The 19,687-nt window shown below is 34.4% G+C and overlaps 1 protein-coding gene across 7 annotated transcripts in view; it reads left to right on the forward strand.

Moving 5' to 3' along the window:
* Kdm3 (Lysine demethylase 3) overlaps positions 1-19,687 on the forward strand; it is a 238,756-nt gene that overhangs the window by 54,941 nt on the left and 164,128 nt on the right. For 6 of the 7 annotated variants that reach the window (XM_035868224.2, XM_085663769.1, XM_035868227.2 and 3 more), the window contains 3 exons: positions 1,974-2,168; positions 2,328-2,412; positions 2,904-2,992. In XM_035868224.2, the coding sequence (XP_035724117.2) occupies positions 1,974-2,168; positions 2,328-2,412; positions 2,904-2,992 (369 nt within the window). The remainder of the gene's footprint in view (positions 1-1,973; positions 2,169-2,327; positions 2,413-2,903; positions 2,993-19,687) is intronic. The other variant, XM_035868226.2, reaches the window with a different exon arrangement.

Below are 19,687 nucleotides of genomic sequence, written 5' to 3' on the forward strand. Positions count from 1 at the left end.
CTTTAACTTACCTCTCTCTCTCTCTCTCTGTCTCTCTCTCTCTGTCTCTCTCTCTTTATCTATTTATTTATTTATCCTTTTCTCTGTCAGTCTCTATTAAAAATAAAATATCGTTGGTATACTTCATTTCAACGTTGAAAATGTTGAAAATTTGCAAAGTTATAAAAATTGTATCATACAGAGATACGAGTTGTTTTTCAAATTCCCTTTGAAAAATTTTGAAAGAAGTTAATCATGAAACTCGTTAACGATATTCGAAAGTCCTTGTCGAACTCACTCAGAAACTCGTGTTCGATGAAAGTTTCAAGCAAAATGCAAGAACGAGAGAGATAAATGGATAGGCAGAGAGAGATGGATAGATAGATAGATAGATAGAGAGAGAGAAAACGATCGATAGTAAACTGCTTATCAGTTAACCCAACCCACGACGAAAATTACCGATACAAAGTTCTTGCAAAATACCAAAGTAAACTTTTTATCTATTATATCGAAAGATAAAACGATTCACTATTGTCTGCTATTACTCTTTCAATTTCTATTATAAGAATAAAAAAAAATGCCGTAGAAAGAGACAGACGTGTATATGTATATATATATGTATATATATATGTACATGTACATGTAGAAATATATCCAGATAACATTTAAGGATATAAGAAAGAAAAAGAGAGAGAGAGAGAGAGAGAGAGAAAGAAAGAAAGAAAGAAAGAGAAACTGTTACTATAGACTCTTATAAAAAAAATCGATTCGTAACGTTCGACAACTCGATTTCTGGAACGTTAAATTATTCGACGACTTTGTAATACTCGACTCGATTCGATTCGAACGAAGTCGTCGAAGAGTACAGCGTCTGACTAAGGTCGTCATTTGCATGGAATTTTCACGAATGGAAGGAGGGTACCAGAGGCGATGTATCCAAACGACAAAAAGCAAAGGGAAAAATGGAAAAAAAAAAAAAGAATAATAAAAAGAAAGAGAAAAGGACAAAGATAAAGATATAAAGAAAGGCAAAAAGAAAATGTGAGAATAAAATCTGATAAATACGAAATAAAATTTCATTAACAAATGCGATTCTATTATCAAAAATTATTTGTTACGTAGGTATATAATATAACACGTAGTTATGTATGTATGTGTGTGTATGCATGATCGAGAATATAAAAATTTCATAAATATGTAATTATCATGTACTTTTCACAAAGAGAAAATTATTCATATATGTATGCATGCATGCATACATGCATGCGTGTGTGTGCGCGCATATATATATATGTTCGTAAGAACGACCTTCGATAGTAATAACGCGGTTAATATCTCCTTCGTGACTTAAGTCTTATATATTAACATTTTTCTTAGGATATTTTCTCTCTCTCTCTCTCTCTCTCTCTCTCTCTCTCTCTCTGGTTTTTCTTTTCTTTTTTCTTTTTTTACAATTTACAATTAGTTTATATCAACACTCATTCGTTTTTTTTTTATCGCTCAAGGACAACTCTGCGATAAACAGACACCCATACATACACACACACACACACACACGAATATATGAAATAAATTATAATCCTAGAGACTTTTAATAAAATACCATTTCAAGATTTTCTTTTTTTCTTTTTTATTTATTTATTTACTCATTTATTTCATGTAACATTTCATTTTGTTCAAATAAAAATTCACAAACTACAAACGAAAACAATAAATAATTCGTCCTTGTGCTAGCTCGATTGTATATAACTTTTAATATAGTTTTATCTCTATATATATATATGTATATATATATATATAAATGAGAAAAGATATATAAGAAAAAAGAAAGAAAGAACATAGGAAATATCAAGTATAATCTAATATCATTGATTGTTTATGACTTTTGATTGAGTGTGGACATCTAAAGAAAGGAAAAAATTAGAGGAAAAAAAGAAAAAGTGTATTTATTTGATAGTGATATCTAAAAACGTTCTTCGATAATGTTTATGCAGCAGGAATGGGAGCTAACTAAGGGTAGCTTGCCCTGGGTCGGTGCGGTTCGAAGATGGGCAGAGATGCAGGACGGTCAGAGAATCCTGTTGACGACGCCAAGCGTCCTTGTTGGTTTCCGTGTCGAGGTTTATCGTGCAGAAGGTACGACACAGTGGTACACGGCTGTTATAGTTGGATACAACGAATCTACCAAGGTAAACAATAATATCTATATCGCATGACGATATTTAATTTGAATTAAAAATTTATTGGTCAACAATTTATGCCTAATCGTTTTTTTTCTTTTTTTTCTTTTTTTTCTTTTTGTTTTTTCCTAACCCCTTCTAAGATCGATACTTTGTTTTATTTATTAGGATTTGACTGTGACCGACGACACCGTTCTTGAAGATCACAATGAAGATCCAAGTTTGGTACAGATGCGTTTGATCGGTGACGGAGGTAAAAATAATCGAATAATAAAAATATAAAGAACAATAGTAGTCGTATGAAGGCATATTTTTAAAAATCGTTCATTCAAACGATTGAACGATCGTTTCTAAAAAATTTATCTCACCTTTTTTTTACATTCGACATTTGTATTCTTTCTTTTATAGCAAATGATTATATCTAATTCGAAAATTCGAGATATAATCGAGGTAGAAAAAAAAAAAAAAGAAAGTAAAAGAAAAGAAGAAAAGGAAAAGAAAAATTACGTAAAAATTATTTCAATGGAAATAACTTTTATCAAAGTAATATGATAATAAAAAAATTAAACTGATGTGATTCTTTTTCCTTTTTTTTCTTTTTTTTTTTTTTTTTTTTTTATAGAAAAAAGAAAGAAAAAATCTTTTTTTTACGTATATATAAATAATTAATCACATTCGAGTAAGTTTGTAGAATCGAATAAATCGAATAAATGGAGCAATTAATAATTATTTCTGTTTGCGCAGTCGTGGAGAGTATCATGAGGGGCGAGGTCGTCGGAATGACACCAAGGAGGTCGAGGTCATCGACTGCTCTGACGCACGCACTGGTCGTGGTGAGTGAAATCCAATTTCATTCTATTATTAAGCTTGTCACAAGGCTGGTAATAATGATGATAACATCTATGAGGAGAGAAAAGGTCGTTGAACGGGATTCTCGAAAGGTAAAAGCGGACGACGATAATGAAAGATCACGGCTGTCTTTTCTCTTCGCAATCTCTTTCGAAACGGACCGCGAAGAGAAAACTTGCTAAATTGAACGTTCGACGAATTGAAAATTGACAATTATCTAAATAAAAAAGCTAACTTGGGTGGATTAATATTTTGGATATATATATGTATAAATTTCTTTTAATTCTTTATAAATATAATTATAATATAATTTATGAAAAGAATTAAATAATTAATATTAATTTCAATAATAAATATTAATTATTTCAATTTTGAACATTGCAAAAAATTTAATTAAGATATTTTCACTCTATATAGATACTAAATGGAATACGAATAGATATTACTTTTTAAAATTAAAAAATATTAGATAATAAAATACACGGAATGCATTATTATCGATATCATCTCAAGTACGTTTTTATCGTCATAAAAAAATATCGAAAATTTTCTTTCAACTCTTTCTTTTATTTCTTTTTTTTTTCTTTCTTTCTTTCTTCTTTTCACATTGAAATAAACAAAACTCTAATAAACTTCTCCTCCGAAAATAAAATTTTCGCAAACGTAAATACTGTACTTAGGTCGATTAGACGATACGATAAATGAGATGAATGAAATGATTTTTGTGAAGATGAAAAAAGGAAAGGAAGAAGGAGAAGAGGAACAAGAAAAGGATAAAAATAAAAATGAAAGAAAAGAAACAAGTTATGTGAAAATAAGGAAGAAGGAAGGAAATGTTTAGAGAATGGAAACCTGCTTACCAGTAGATTCCCTTTAATACGAGAAATCAATAGAGTCGTGCTTGCTGCACCCTCGAGCTTTCAGGAATCGCAAAAGCCCGGAATAGAAGCGGTTGCTACCTTGCTTCTATCTCTCTTTCTCTTCCTCTCTTTCTCCCCTCTCTTGCTCTAACTCTCTCTCTCTCTCTCTCTCTCTCTCTCTCTCTCTCTCTCTCTCTCTCTCTCTTTCTCTCTTTCTCTCTTACTCTCTTCTCATTCTCCTGGACACGACTGCCCCACCTTCGACTTCGACTCTCTTCTTCAATTCCCGACGAGACGTCGCGTCTCGCTCTGTATATCTATAACGAGCGACGACCCGCTTCTCCAGAGGCGTTTTCATCGAATCGATTTTCGTCCTTCGACGAAGGATTATCCGACGGATTTATTCATCCTTTTTTTTTCTTCTTCTTCTTCTTCTTCTTCTTTCTTTTACTTATTTTTTATTTATTCTTTCATCTCCAGTAAACTCCAGTCCTTTTAATAAATTTTATTTAGTCGTGACATTTGATTTTATTAAATAGCATTTGACTATGTTTAAATTATCTGATCTTATTGGATTAACTATCATTTGTTAATGTATATAATTATTAATACGAGTGTATGCGATTGATCTAATGATATATCTTAAATGATCTAATTAAATGATTAATATTATTCTACAATTAATATTTCTCCGGATTAATCGAAAGAACGAATAAGAGAGTCTCGGAAAATGATTTTTATTTTATTACGGTGCAACTTTTATTTCCCTTATCCAAACAATTTTGCCCAAACTGGCTTCGAAGTTCTTCAATAAATTTTCTTTTATCGAGACGTTCGATTTATTAGGTGGATACTTAAATAACATTAGACTATGTTCAGATTATCTGATAGATTTCTGTCCTTTAGAAAAAAAAAAAAAAAAAAAAAAATTTATTATTCATTGCCATGAAATAATATTGAAATTAGGTATCATACGAAAATTAATTGATTTTGATTTAAAATAACGTCAAAATTTTAATAATTTAATATTGAATTTGTTTCGAAATTCTGTCTGATTGATATTTTAAATGAACCAATTAAATCCTTGAAATATTTTATAATTCGTGTAATACGAACTTTCTGGTAATTAAATAATCTGCTATTTGTTTATTAATTTATTTATTTCGAATGATAAAAAAAATAATCGAAGAAAAGATAACAATTAATTTCTTTCATTTTAATTATTTCGAAGGCATATAATGTTTGTTAACAATTTCTAAACCATTAAATTATTATCTCTCTTCTTCGAGTCGACAAAAAAAAAATATATATATATATATCTATATATAAATAAAACAATTACATACAACAAACAAAGAAATAAGCTCTAATAATTTGCGCGATTATCTTTATACAAACATAACAAATAATTACATAAAAATAATTAATAAAAAAGCAAATAAATGAATAAACAATTTCTGATTAAATTTTGTCAATAGATATCGATCGATCGATCGATTGATAACGAACGTAATAAAATAGGTGTATAGGACAGGTTCATAAAGCTGCTGTTAAACGATTCCTCTTGCTATTGAGTACCTAGAATTCTTCGAGTACTTCGGTATCGTCATTGTCGTCGCGTGATAGTGACAGGTAAACGTCGACGAGTCGTGTCACTAATCGGGTTGTCCCGATGACGCATAGCTTTCATAGTTTACACGCGTGACGCTCCTTTTCAGGCCGATCCACGCAACCTGGAAACGAATCCGACATTAATAAACGATCGATCAATGAACCTCGTTTTCTCTCTCTGTGCGTGCATTTCTGTGTGTGTGTATATTATATATATATAAACTTTGTGTACCTACGTCGAATGTGTACGTGTGAAAGAGACCGCAATATTAATTTTTAATCTTTTTTACTTTTTTTTTTTTTTTTTTTTTTTTTCTTTTCTATTAAAAGGGTAGACCAATTATTATTTTTTTTTTCTAAACTTTACCTTCTTTTACGTTACAGTAAGGTCACGCGAACCTAGTAATTTCTTCGTTAGTTAAGTTTGCACGTAACAACGATTTACCCTGAAGCCTTCGTGAGATAATCGTGAAACGTACTAGGTTGGGTTAAGAAGAAAAGAAAATGATTTATGGATATCGAACTGGTCGGAGGAGAAAGGAAAAGGCCGTCTTGGCGTTAACGAGATTGTAAGCTCGGTAGAGTCAAGAGAGAATCGGCTGAGTTTTCTTCTTAAAAACAAAAAAGCGAAGAAAAAGAAAACAAAAAAACAAAAATGAAAAAACAAGAAAAAAAGTTCGAGTGAAAGAAGAAAAGGGAAAGAGAGGCAAACAGAAATAGAAGAAGTAGAAGAAGAAAGTTCTTTCGAAGCGAATAACTCTTTTCTGGAGAACGTATACGCAAGAAACTCTTGAAAAGTAAGAGAAAAAACGAGAGAGAGAGAGAGAGAGAGAGAGGGAAAGAGAGTTGAATTCAAAAGTTTCCTGGAGAATAACTCATTAATGATAGAAACTTTGGAGAGTCCTTTGGAAGATGAAGGATATCCCTTGAAAATTTCTAACCTTTTCGCTTTGGGCAGCAACTTTTTAAAGTTCCCGCCCGAACGGTCATCATCAGAGGACACACGGAATTTCATTTTCCCTTTGGCTTATCCCGGAACAAATCCCATCTCTTTCTATCTCTTTTTTATCATTTCTCTTCTTTCTTCTGCTTTTTTCTTTATTTGATTCTTTTTCCTTGTTTTTTTTTTCTTTTTTTTTCTGCGCCTTTTCTTTTCTCCTTTCTGTTCGATTTGAAAATTCGCGAATAAATATAAAAATGTTTATATATAATATATATATATATGTGTGTGTGTGTGTGTGTGTATGTGCATGTACGTCTATTATTTTATTTGGAATTTGTAAAATTTTTTAACTAGAATATATTACTAAAAATTTTTTAACTAGAATACAGAAAAGAGAAGATACTTTTTACATATCAATTGTTAATTGATTAATTTATCTTTAGGAGATATTATTTCGAATGTTGTACGATCGAAATCAATTTTATTTTATTTTATTTTATCGTTATTTTTATTAATTAACGACATTTTGTTAAATAAGCGGGATCAGTATATATATATATATATATATATATATGTATAATAATTATTATGATTAATATTTATTAATAAAATATCATAATGTACGTAATATAAGCGATCGATATAACATCTGGATTTGTCTATGGCTTTATTGTAAATACTGATCATTTATTTATGTAAAATATTAATGATTCATTATATCGATGTAAATATTTTAATTAAAATACTCATAATTTTTTTTATATCAGTCGGATAGCTTATATCTAAGTACTTATGTTTTATTATAAATATTAAATATCAATCGTATATTTAAAAATATAAATTAAAAATAATTAATGAATAAATATCAGTCAATTTAATGAAATATTCTTGGCAAACGATATTTTACGTCAGTTATAAATAAATAATTGATACATAAAAAGTATCTTCCTTCGTATTACCTCTCGTTTATAACGTTATATTCTATTCGTATCTTCGCAAGTCGTTCTAATTAAAATTTTATTTAAATTGCAAATAAAATAATAAACAGGTATAAAAATATTTTTATATTTATTCGCAATTAATTAGTCGAACGTGATCGATATTAATTTAAAAATTTCAACCATTCGTACTCATTTTTATCATTATCATTCTAATCATCTTGTCATCTTATTATGCATGCTTCCGAGTTTACAATTAAGAAGAATAAGAAAAAAAAAACGAAAAAAAAACTGTTGAAAAAATTTTATAACAATCATTAAGCATTAATTATCTATCGATAATTACACGTTGATATAATAATAATAAACGCAGTTATTACGAAGATACAGATAAATAGATGAATTCAGATCGGTCGGAATCTCACATAGCGGCACTTTGGTAGACGGCCAGAGTGAACCGAAGAACTTCTCCCGGAAGCTGGCTTATACGAGTTTCGAAAACTTGCCAAAAGGGATTAAAGCCACGACTACTCGCCCGTAACCGAACTTACCGCAGAGTTTCGAGACGATCCGCGGAAGCGACCATTAAGGGATAGTTTCGAAAGTAGACAGAGTTGCTGGATGAGCTTTCATAGCTACGTTTTAACTATCGTTTCACGCGATACGCAGATCTATCTACATTTATATATACCAACATATACAAATACATACATATATATATATATATATATATATATATATATGTATGTATATGTTTATACACACTACATTAAATTACTATTTCCTGATCGAACGAATCGTTTAGATCTCTTAACGAACGAACGAATGTTAAATTCTGTAAACGTCAAAAGAAGAAGAAGAAGGGATTGAAAAGACGATCGCGAAATTAGCCCTAGTTCGAATAGATGGATCAGAAAAGCCTGCGATAGCTTTGATATCTCTCTAAAGGAGAATAAATATTCCCGGGCTTTACTATATCTCTATCTTTCTTTCTCTTTACGTTACTATGTTCTTTCGAGGGCGAAACATTCGTAAACTCTCGTCCATCTCTACCCTCTCGGTATTTTCCCTGCTAGCCGGCAATTTAAAAGGATCGTTCGGGGTGGTTGCCCGAGTGTACTTGTATTCTGGATATATCTCGATACGATAGGAAAGATGGAAAGAGAGAAAAATATATATATAGACACGGACAGAAAAAAGAGAGAGAGAGAGAGAGAGAGAGAGAGAGAGAGAGAGAGAGAGAGAGAGAGAGAGAGAGAGAGAAAGAGCAAAGACGCGAGCACCGTTGGTCGATGGAGCACCGTGTGCGTGAGTGCGTAAGTACGTATGTATGCGTGTATTATATATACGCGTATATATCTCTCTGCGTATATGAGTGTGGGTGTGGTAGCAGCCTGTGAAGAAGAGTAGAGGGTGGATTGAAGCTGCGAATCCAGAATGGGAATCGGCACTCGAGAATGGCGAAAGGGGGTTTCGTATAGCGTGTAAAATAGAGAGAGAGAGAGATGATGGGTGAAACTGTGCGCCCGCGCAAAGTATGGGTTGAGACATACACATACACATTGAGAGAGAAAAAGAGAGAGAGAGAGAGAAGCTTTTCAGGAAGAAGAACGGGATGAAGGGAGAGGGTGGTTGGGGTTGGTCGGACCGGTGAGGGTTGGGGCGGCGGTCGCGGTAGCTGTATTGATTCTCGGGCAGGTCACGTTGGTGGGGTGTGGCGACGGTGAATAGTAGGAGAGACTGTGTGTCTGCTTGCTGCTCTGCTACTGGTGGTGGCTTTCAGTAGTAGTAGTAGTGTGGTAGTAGTAGTAGTAGTAGTAGTAGTAGTAGTAGTAGTAGCGTAGTAGTGGTAGTGGTAGTAGTAGTAGTAGAGAAGGATTCAAAACCAGAGTTGATAGTAGTGGTGGTGATTGTGATGATGATAGTGAAAGAGGGAAAGGAAGAAGGGAGTTTGACCGGGTGGTGTTGGCGCGAAACACACCCATCCCTCATCCCCTCATCCCTCTGATCCTACCCGCCCTACCCGTTATGCCAGCGTTATGTCCAGGGTTAATGCAAAACATCGCCCTGCAAATTAGTTCATTTTCCTACTAGATTATCCCCCCAAAATTCCTTTTATTCCTTCATCGATTAGACCGAATTGTCGATTTGCCCTCTGATGTCACTGATGTTACCGTGGATGTTGATTTGATGTTGATTGTTGCTGTTATTTTTATTTTTCGTTGTTGCGTGTTGTTTCAGATTAAAGCGGCACGATCGAGTCTTCAAATCTGTTCTTCTCTCTTTCGCTATTGTTTTTTCTCTTTATTTTGCTCGTTTACCTTTTTTTTCTCTCTTTTCTTTTCACTTTCTCTCTCTCTCTCTCTCTCTCTTCCTCTCTTCTTTTTTTTGAACTTTCATCGACGAACGTGTCTCATAGTTTCATCAAAAAGAAATAAAAAAGATAAGAAAAAAAAAAAAGAAATAAAGAAATAAAAAAAAAAGGATTTTTCTTTTTTTCTTTTCTGAAGAAGAAACTTTTTTTTAGCATCTATCTCGTGATAGATACATCGATCATCGTCATCGTCTTCATCTTCATTATCCTATTTCTTGATCGTACGTGTACGGCCTTTTCCTGAAAAGGATCAATATCCCCGTAGACTTTGTAGAGCATCGTATTCCTGATCTTTCTGGGACGTTAAACAGGAATTTTTAATATCACCGAGGTAATTTCTTCGTACTATGTAATAACGTGCATTCATATCACTCACTCGTTCAAACTCATCCTCCGTTAAGTATTCCACCCATTTTTTCTTTCTTTTTTTTTTTTTTTTTTTTTTAATTCATTCGAATCTTTTTCTCTCTTTTCATTTCTTTCTTTCTTTTTTTTTTTTCTTTTCTATCGAACGCGATCAAAAATTGAAGAACATATTTGAAGCGAAAAATCACGAGAGAGAGAGAGAGAGAAATATTCCCTACGATCTTGAAATTCGTACGATAAAAAGCATGCTCTTCCGCCAAGAACAAAATATATAGATACATATAAACATGCATACATACGTACGTAAATAAAAACTAGTTAAATTCGTGTAACGGGTGTTACGAAATCGAATTCGTTTCGTAAAGGCATAGGATCCATTTATTACGCAGCATCTACTAGTTGGGGAAAGGGGTTGACCCTGGGAGTTTCTCCTTGAATCCCTTCTGGCAGGGGTTGTTTGTCGCCCCACCTTTTCTATCCTTTTCCAACCCCTTCGCAATATCGTCGACGTGCAAAGAGGGCTTGCTCACGAGAGACAGAAAGAGAGAGAAAGAGAGAGAGAGAGAGAGAGAGAGAAGGATGTATTGGATTGGCTGTGCGCACGAGCTACCCTTCCTATCTTTTTCTCTCTTTCCTTCTTTTACCGGAATCAACGCAACACGTATATATATATATGTACATATATGTACATATATACAGCATGCCTGTCTCTCTCTCTTTCTGTGTGTACACACATCTGTGTATATCCGTCTAGGTTTCTCCTCGTGTACATAAAGGGGACTAGTGGGGTAGGAAGGTGGTGGGTTCGATGAGTACATATATGCGTTTATATATATATATATATATATATGTACATATATTCACGTATATGTATATATGCATACATATGTGTACACACAAGTAATCGTGAAGCAAAGGAGTGTACCGTGGCGCCAGATCGCCCCGTTCCACCTGTTTGTACGAGAGACAGCGCAAGAGAGAGAGAGAGAGAGAGAGAGAGAGAGAGAGAGAGAGAGTTTCACCGCGAAACTTGCAGTTTCCAACAACAAAGTTCCTAGCTGGCCGAACTACTCCCGAATGACGTGCCAGATCGATATTTCCTAAGCCGCATAAATAAAGCCACTTCTCTCTCGCGTTTCACTCTCTCTCTCTCTCTCTTACTCTCTATTTTCATCATTCTTCTCATTCCTCTTGCATCTTCCGCATTCGTATCGCCGATTTACGTATTACCATTCCATAACTTTTCTTTCTGTAACCTTTTGTCCTTCTTTTTTCTTTCTTTTTTTTTCTTTTATTTCTTCTCCTTTTTCTTTCTTTCTTTCTTTCTTTCTTTCTTTCCTTCTTTCTTCTTTTTATCCGACAAAACTCTCCGGAGACGTTCTTTCTTCGAAACTTCGAAAGTCGTTTCGAATTCTTTCGCCCTTCTCTATCTTTTTATCGTTAACTTCGTACCCTTTAACGTTCTTTCGTTTCGATCGTAAAATAGTTTCGAAAAATTTTCGATTCGACGAATAAAATAACGAAACGGTCGTGCAAAAACAGAAAAGGGATACCAAGTTATATATATGTATATATCCCCTCTGTTTTATTATCTCTCTTCTTTCTTCCTTTTATTTTTTCGCTATTTTCCCTCCCTTCCTCTCTCTCTCTCTCTCTCTCTCTCTCTCTCTCTCTTTCGTCGATATTGATTGCCAATAAATTCCGCGTAGCGGTACCCAGCAAAACGTAAAGGTAGTCATTTCGTTCACGGTTCGCCGATTCACAATGGGTTTCCGCGTACAATCCCGGACTCCTGTACGAGTACAGTATGGGGTGAAATTAGTAAAGGGGTCCTCACACGAAAATCTAACGGGGAAAGTTTGTATTATTGAATTAAGGGAAAAATAATTCAATGATTATGCTTTTTCAAATAAAATGAATGGAAATAAAATCGTTTAGAATGAACGATCACTTATGTACGTGTATATGTATATCTTTTCTCGTGAACTCATGACCTGATATTTAAATAAGATAAAAAAAAAGAAGAAGGAAAAAAGAGCGGAGAAAATAACGCGATAGAATCTTAAATGATTACGTTAATGTGAGTTTCCTTTGATTGAAAAAAAAAAAAAAAAAAAAAAAAAAAATAAAACTTGTGAGAAATCATTCAACGAAAGTTATTCTCTTCGTTCTCTCGTTTCTTATCTATATCATATTTCGCGCGAAAAATTAAAGAATGCTTACGGTTACGAAAGAAGAAGTACTGAGATAATCGTGAAATGTACCGGGTCTCATCATTTTTCTATGGTGAGAAGAGTCATATAATTTTCAATTATATGAAATATAATCTCGGCCATATGACAGTACACGTGTACGTGTAGAAAACCATTCTGGAAATAATTAATTTCCGTAAAAAAAGAATTCATTATATGACAAAAGTTTACTCTACAACATTTATTATACAAGAAAAGTTTTTTATTGTATTATTCATTGAATTTTTACACAAATATTGACCTCCGTTCGTTCAATGTATTATCAGTTTATTTAAATAGATCATTCCCTTTAAGTACCCAACCCTCATCTCTAGTTCGACATCAAAGAAAAAAATAATCTGGAGTTTTTAAATCGATTGCTCTCTCGTTCGCCCTTTTTGTTTTCTTTTTTATCTTTTTCTTTTCTTTTCTTTTCTTTTTTTCTTTCTTTTTCTTAGAAGTTTAGTCAATCGAGTTTTGCATGGACATTAATATGCAAATATTATTATTATTATTCCTTTTTTTCACTTTAATCATTTCCTTTTTGTGTGTGTGTGTGTGTGTGTGTGTGTGTGTTTGCAAAGATCAAACCAATCGACAATATATTTTTATTCGCGATTGACGTCAAAACGTTTCGTCGATTCAAATTCGATGATGGAGATTATCATTTATCAGAATGTCGAATGAAAAAGTGTGAGATAAATTACGGCGAGAAAAAAGCAGAAAAAAAGAAAAAAAGAAAAAAGAAAATAGAAAGAAAAATATTAGAAAAATTTCTTTCACGAGACACTTACGTAAGGTATATACGTATATTAGCATATGTGTATTAATGGAGGTTAGAAGGAAACGCGCCATTCCTTTCTATCGGCTTTAAAACGAATCTTGAAAATCTCTCTCTCTCTCTTTCTGAGTCACACACACACACACACACGCACACACACAGAAAACGAACACGTTCGTGAAAGTAGCAAGACTCTTCTCGTTCAGTCATTTCAAAATTCTACCATAATAAAGAGAGAGAGAGATAGATCACGATCAAAAATTCCTATGGCGTCGGATCGTTTGAAAAATTAATTCAGCTAGTCTGGCGATGTCTATAGTTTTTTTTTCCCCTGAATTACTTTCGTATCATAAAATCTAATTATAATAGTCCGTAAAAAAGAAAAAAAAAAGAAGATCGTGTAGCACGAAGCTTAATAATAATGTAACTTATATTGCAGAGAAAGAAAGAGAAAGAGGTTATAACTACATATAAATACTATATTAAAAGTATTAAGTAGATATACGTATATCAAGAAAAAAAAAAAAAGGAAAGAAAAAAGAGAAGCAAAAAAGTAATAAGAAAGTCAAGGAGAATCAAGGTCGCCACAATTGACGATGATCTATCCATCTTTATTATTTTTCGAACGATTGGTCCCGTTGTTCTCTTCTTAAAAGAATTATAACCAATGGGAAGAAACCGCGATAACTCTCCTGGGTGTACTCTGTTATTTCGATCGTAGGCGAAGTGGTAAGTACGTACGACGGTGCAGATTTTTATCGATATCTCTTTTAAAGCACATCGACACACACACAAACACACATCACCAACAGAGACGTATACAGATGCATGCAAATGCATCGAGAAGCCGACGTTCTATGGTCAAATTTATTTGACGCTCTTTCGCGCGTCGTTGTCGTTCAGTAGCACTCGACGTACACGCTTGTACCCTAATCTGTGGGAGAAACGAGATAGATAGAGATAGCTATAGATATAGATAGATAAAGAGAGAGAGAGAGAGAAAGAGAGAGAGAGAGAGAGAGGAGGAGGAGGATGATGGCCGAGACAGAGAGGGAAAGCTCCGACAGTTTATCGGGTATGCATCAGCGAGCCGAGTTTGCAATATTATCGTCGTTCGCGTGACGCTCCTTGTTTCCGAAGGCGGCTGGTTGCTCGTTGCAGTTGGCTGGAAAGAGAGATGTAGAGAGAGAAAGAGAAAGATCGAGTTAGCTCGAGAAAGATAGATACAATGTGAGAGCGAGCGAGCGAGCAAGAAAGAGATAGAGAGAGAGAGAGAGAGAAAGGAAAGAGGATAGAGAAGCATTAGCGAAGCGTAGTCGGAGTGGGGATACGCAACCCCGGCAACGTCGGACGGACGGTCGGTCGGTAGGGTATGGAGGGAAGTAGCGGGGAGTGGAAGGTACCGTACCGTAGCGTAGCGGCAGGCGGCGCGCAGGCTATAGAGTGGGCGTGGTGGGGGAAACGATTCCACGAAGCTTAGCAAGTACCAGTAGACGGCAGCACTGCGGACCGCGCGTATCGCAGTTCGCGTCAGTGCCTCTTACGCGGTTTTTCGTCTTTTACGTTGAGTGCGGCTGCTCTTCGTCGTCCGTAGTAGTTATATATCGGCTTTGGTGTATAGTTAATACGCCTCGGTGTACGTTCTCTAGTAAGCCTATCGTTTTATAACGCTTACGTTCGTTCGCGTTTGTTATCATCGTCCGATAAATCGTGCGTCGTGAGCATCAGAAAGGGATTCTTCGTCTTCTTCTTGTTCTTCTAGTTCTTCGTTTTCTTCTTCTTCTTCTTCTCGGTTAGTTATACCCTCCTAACCAATACTGGTCTCGCCCGCTGCGCTCTCCCTCTCACACACGCACACACACACACACACACACAACATGTTCATCGTGCAAGCCCCGAGGTCCCTACGGCTGCTCTATTCTTCGTTACGCTTCGGCACGTCGCTAAATCCTCGGTCCGTTTCGTAGTTCGTCGCTCTTAATTGAAACGCGAATATAACACACATGCCGAGTCGTCATGGAAAAAGGAAAAACAAAACAAGAAAAGGAAAGAAATATTTACGCTCGTGGATTCGTCATTACATTCGATTGTCCTGACGAAGAAACGTGGGGGGGAATACTCTTAGGTACACACAGGCACGTATATATACACATTAGGTGCATTCTGGCGTAATACGTAAATCGTTTACTTTTTATATTGTATTTCTTTTCTTTTTTTTTTTCTTTATTTTTCTGGAATAAGATTCCAGAAAAATATCTCTTTCATATATATATATATATATATATATATATATATATACATATATATATGTATATATAAATGAGAGGTCAGTATGATTATTCGTACTCGATTAGTATAACGTCGATCTAATTTCACTTGTATAATCGACAATATGTCTACCCATTTACTCACGTAAACGTCGTACACATATATACAAAGATATGGACACGTATAGGCTGATAAACTATACGACAAAATTATTTATTATTTAAACAGAGTATATCTCCGTTCAATTACAATGTTCCATTAGGTGTTATAAAAGTTACCTCTTGGTAAGAGTTCTCCTATTCCTCTTCCCTCCTCTTCCCCTTCGTCGTTCGCCCACATACTCAGCGTCGCCAGTTTACACGTTCCCCTCCCTTCTTTTCCCTTCCTCTTACCTCTTCTTGACTCTCACACCCTCCCCCCTTCCCCTCATCATCATCCCGTTTATCTGACGATAACTAACCTCGAAAATTCACGAAACGCACCCGTACACGGCCATCTTAATTTTTTTTTCCGTTATAAAGAAGAGAAGTGCCAGGGAAGAAAAAGAAAAAAGGAAGGAATGAAGAAAGAAAAAAAGTTTTATATATATATATATACATATATATGTACATATATATGTATGTATAAACGAGAGCTCGTTTAACTCGAGCGACAAGTATATACAGTACATATATGTGTATATGTACATATATGTATGTGGTGAGAGTGAGAGAGGAAGAAAGTATTATACTTCAAGGACACACAATACACTTCGTCACTCGTGCAATAAGAAAATCGCTAGAGAAAGAGAGAGAGAGAGAGAGAGAGAGAGAGCTTTCGATAACCGAAAAAATCTGAAAGCTTGTGAAGTTAGTCGACAACGGCAATAGCAACAGTAATGGTAACAGCAGATTGAAACTGGTCATGTGATCAAATCGACAGTATAACGTCGTTGGAACGTGCCACGTTTCTTCAATTTTTCCTTCTTTCATTTTTTCTTCTTCTTTTTCTTTTTTCTACTTTTCTTTTTTCTTTATATGTATATCCATTCCGGTGCCTTCCATTCCTTCGTTTTCTTCGTCATCGTTATAGTCGTATTCGCGTCCGTTCGTTATTATAAATTTCTTCGCTTTTTTATTCGAACTACTTATTCACTTATTACTTATACATACATACATATAGAAGCGGGAAGGTGGAGGGCGGAAGTGGGACGAAAAGAGAGGATAATATATATATATATATATAAATATATGAGAAAATACGATGTACCGTCGCTAATGAGAGACTCGTTTTTCTCTTTCTTTTTCTTTTCTTTTTTCTCATTTCCATTTTCTCTTTCTTTTCTTTCCATAGTAGTGTGCCACGAACCGCATATACGAGGAACGTTAAAGGAGTCCTTAAGACGTGAGACCAGGGGAATAAAGCAAAGAAAGAAAGAAAAAAAAGAAAGAAAAAAAAAGAAAAAGAAAAAGAAAAGAAAAAAAAGAAAGACGTTCTAATACTAAGTTCTCTAATAAACCCGTTGTCGTGTGTCTTGTGACGACTAATGGACAAATTAAGAAACTAAGAAAGAAATTGAGAAGAGGAAAAGAAACGAAAAATATTTATGAAGAAAAAGGATTCAGTGAAATCTCAAGTCTTTATTTTTTTTTTTTTTCTTTTTTTTTTTTCTTTTTATTTTTATAAGTTTTTTTTCTTTATCCTTCTTGTTGTTAATGGTGTTGATGGTAGTGATACAAAGCCACGTAGTTTATACGTACGCTATTTGCCGCCGTGTTCTTTTTGTCTTCTTTATGGATAAATTGTCGACGTTAAAATATTCAAATGATAATCAACTCATTATTCTCACGTAAGTTCTATATTCTCTCTCTCTCTCTCTCTCTCTCTCTCTCTCTCTCTCTCTCTCTCCCTCTTTCTCTCTCTCTCGTTTACATACAACCATTATTATTTACTCGTAAATTTAAATGATATTTCTACAATATATTTATATATACGAGAATGATTTTTTTTTTTTTTTTCGAAACGAAAGTCTCAACGAGTACTCTCTATTCAAAGTACTAGGATAAAATGTTTGAAAATAAATCACTGATAACACAGATAGTTAAATAGGAGTAATAGAGGTGTGTATTTGTAATAGAGGTCAATGGTAAACAATATGTGTTATATACGTGTGTGTGTGTGTGTGTGTATCTGTGTACGTAATCAAAGTGTGTATACATACAAAGGGGGTGTGATAGAGGGGGGAAGAGGAAAGAAGATTTAGCAAGCTCGATAACAACACTATTTCTTATCCGGTGTTCACTCATGGCGTCACTCTAATTCAGATCTAGTGGCTAAGACGTAAATATAAAGTTGCATCGAATACCATTCAATCTTTATCATTTATTTCTCTCTCTCTCTCTCTCTCTCTCTCTCTATGGCACTTTGAAATTGAAAATGATAACGTGATTAATATCCATTGAATTTACGATGTGGTTAAAATAAGTAAACGATTTCAAACGTTTATCGTATCGAAATGTATTACATTAAAATTTTATCGTCAGATTTTCTTAATGCATTATTACTATTTGATAAATATAGAATATATATATATATACACACACACACACAAACAAATAGTTGAGTTTTTATAAATTGTTAGTTTCTAGAAATGGATAAATGTATGGGAAAATAATTATTGAAAATAATTATACTGGGACTTAATTATTGATAATTTCAGTATTTAATCCGTGTCCTTGAACGTTACTACGTACTAGGAGAACGTGAAAGAAGAAAGAAAAAAAAAAAAAAAGAGGAGAGAGAAAAAAACGAGAGGAAAGAAAAAAGAAGAAAGAAAAAAGAAGAGAGAGAGAGAGAGAGAGAAAAAACATTTAGTAGGATCGTCCGTGTACACGCATTCGAACATTTTTTTCTCCCTTCTTTTTTTTTTTTTTTATCTTTTTTTCTCCATTGGTCTTTCATCCTGTTCTCTTTTACTCCCTTCTTTTTCATTTTTTTTTTTTTTTCTTCTTTTTTCTTCTTCTTCTTTCTCGTCTCGCTCGTGCGCACGTAATGTGATTAACGAGCACGAGAATCGTCACGACAGGTGGGCGAACGAGCGAGCGAGCGAGTGAGCGAACACCGAGGGGATTAGAGAGGAGTAGGAGGGGTATATGCAATGGGGGTAAAGTCGAGGGGAGTCACACGACGATGAGTACGCATAAGAGTGAAAGAGACACACATGCATACACAGACAGGGAGAGAGATAGAGAGAGAGAGAGAGAGAGGGAGGGAGAACGATGTTCTATTATATGGAAAGAAAGAAAGAAAGACGAGAGTGAAAGAAAAAGAGTGATAGGTGATAGGTGTAGGAGGAGTGAGTGAGAAAGAAAGATAGAGAGAGAGAGAGGGAGAGAAGTATATAGAGGTAGAAGGATAGAGAAAGATGGAAAAAGAAATGGAAGGGGAAAATGAATTCTCGCTGGCAGTCGAATAACCCGGTACGATCGATCGGAATATCTGCCGCTTCGTTGGCGTGTACACGCCAACGTTGGCTCTAACACGACGGAGACACGATTTATATATAGAACTAGTATTTCCTATGTATCTATCTATGTATATATGTATATACGTTATTTACGCAAGCATATGTATGTATATATATATGTATGTGTGAGCACGCGGCCGCGCCATTGCACTCACGCGTTTACACTTTGACAAGAGGTTTTATAGTTTTGTAGTATACAAAACGAGAGATTCATATTATAACACTTACACACATATGTATATATATATATATATATATATATATATATATGATACACTCCTAAAAACCTTACCATCAGAGATATCTCGACTTTTACTTATCTACGCCTTTTATCTATCCCTACGTTTCTTTACTTACTTGATATTATGATATCAAAAGTGTTATGGAGGGATGGTAAAGAGAGAGAGAGAGAGAGAAAATGTAGGGGAAGGACCATATACGAGGGATCGGATAGGAATTTCATTTGACGAGATGTAACATACGCGTTCCGCCATAACCGCTTCCACGCCCTTCGATCCTTTCTGCAATTTTTTTTTCTCCCGTTATTTGTTCCCTTTTTCTTTTTTCTTGGCGGGAAAATATTGACATTTAAAATTCGTCCAATCCTCCGCGAAAATTCTTTTCCTATTTTTTTCCTCCTCCTTTCCTTCCTTATTTTTTTTCTTTTTTTTTCCTTCGATGAAAATTTTATTCGATTAACATTTTCCTTTCTACTTCTCTCTCTCTCTCTCTCTCTCTCCCTCTATTAGGATATGTATATTCAAGCAGAATGTGCTACGTTTGCCTCGTTATATCACAGTTC

This window comes from Vespa mandarinia, chromosome 24, assembly GCF_050613455.1.
Source record: "Vespa mandarinia isolate Hongniang chromosome 24, ASM5061345v1, whole genome shotgun sequence".
Lineage (NCBI taxonomy): Eukaryota > Metazoa > Arthropoda > Insecta > Hymenoptera > Vespidae > Vespa > Vespa mandarinia.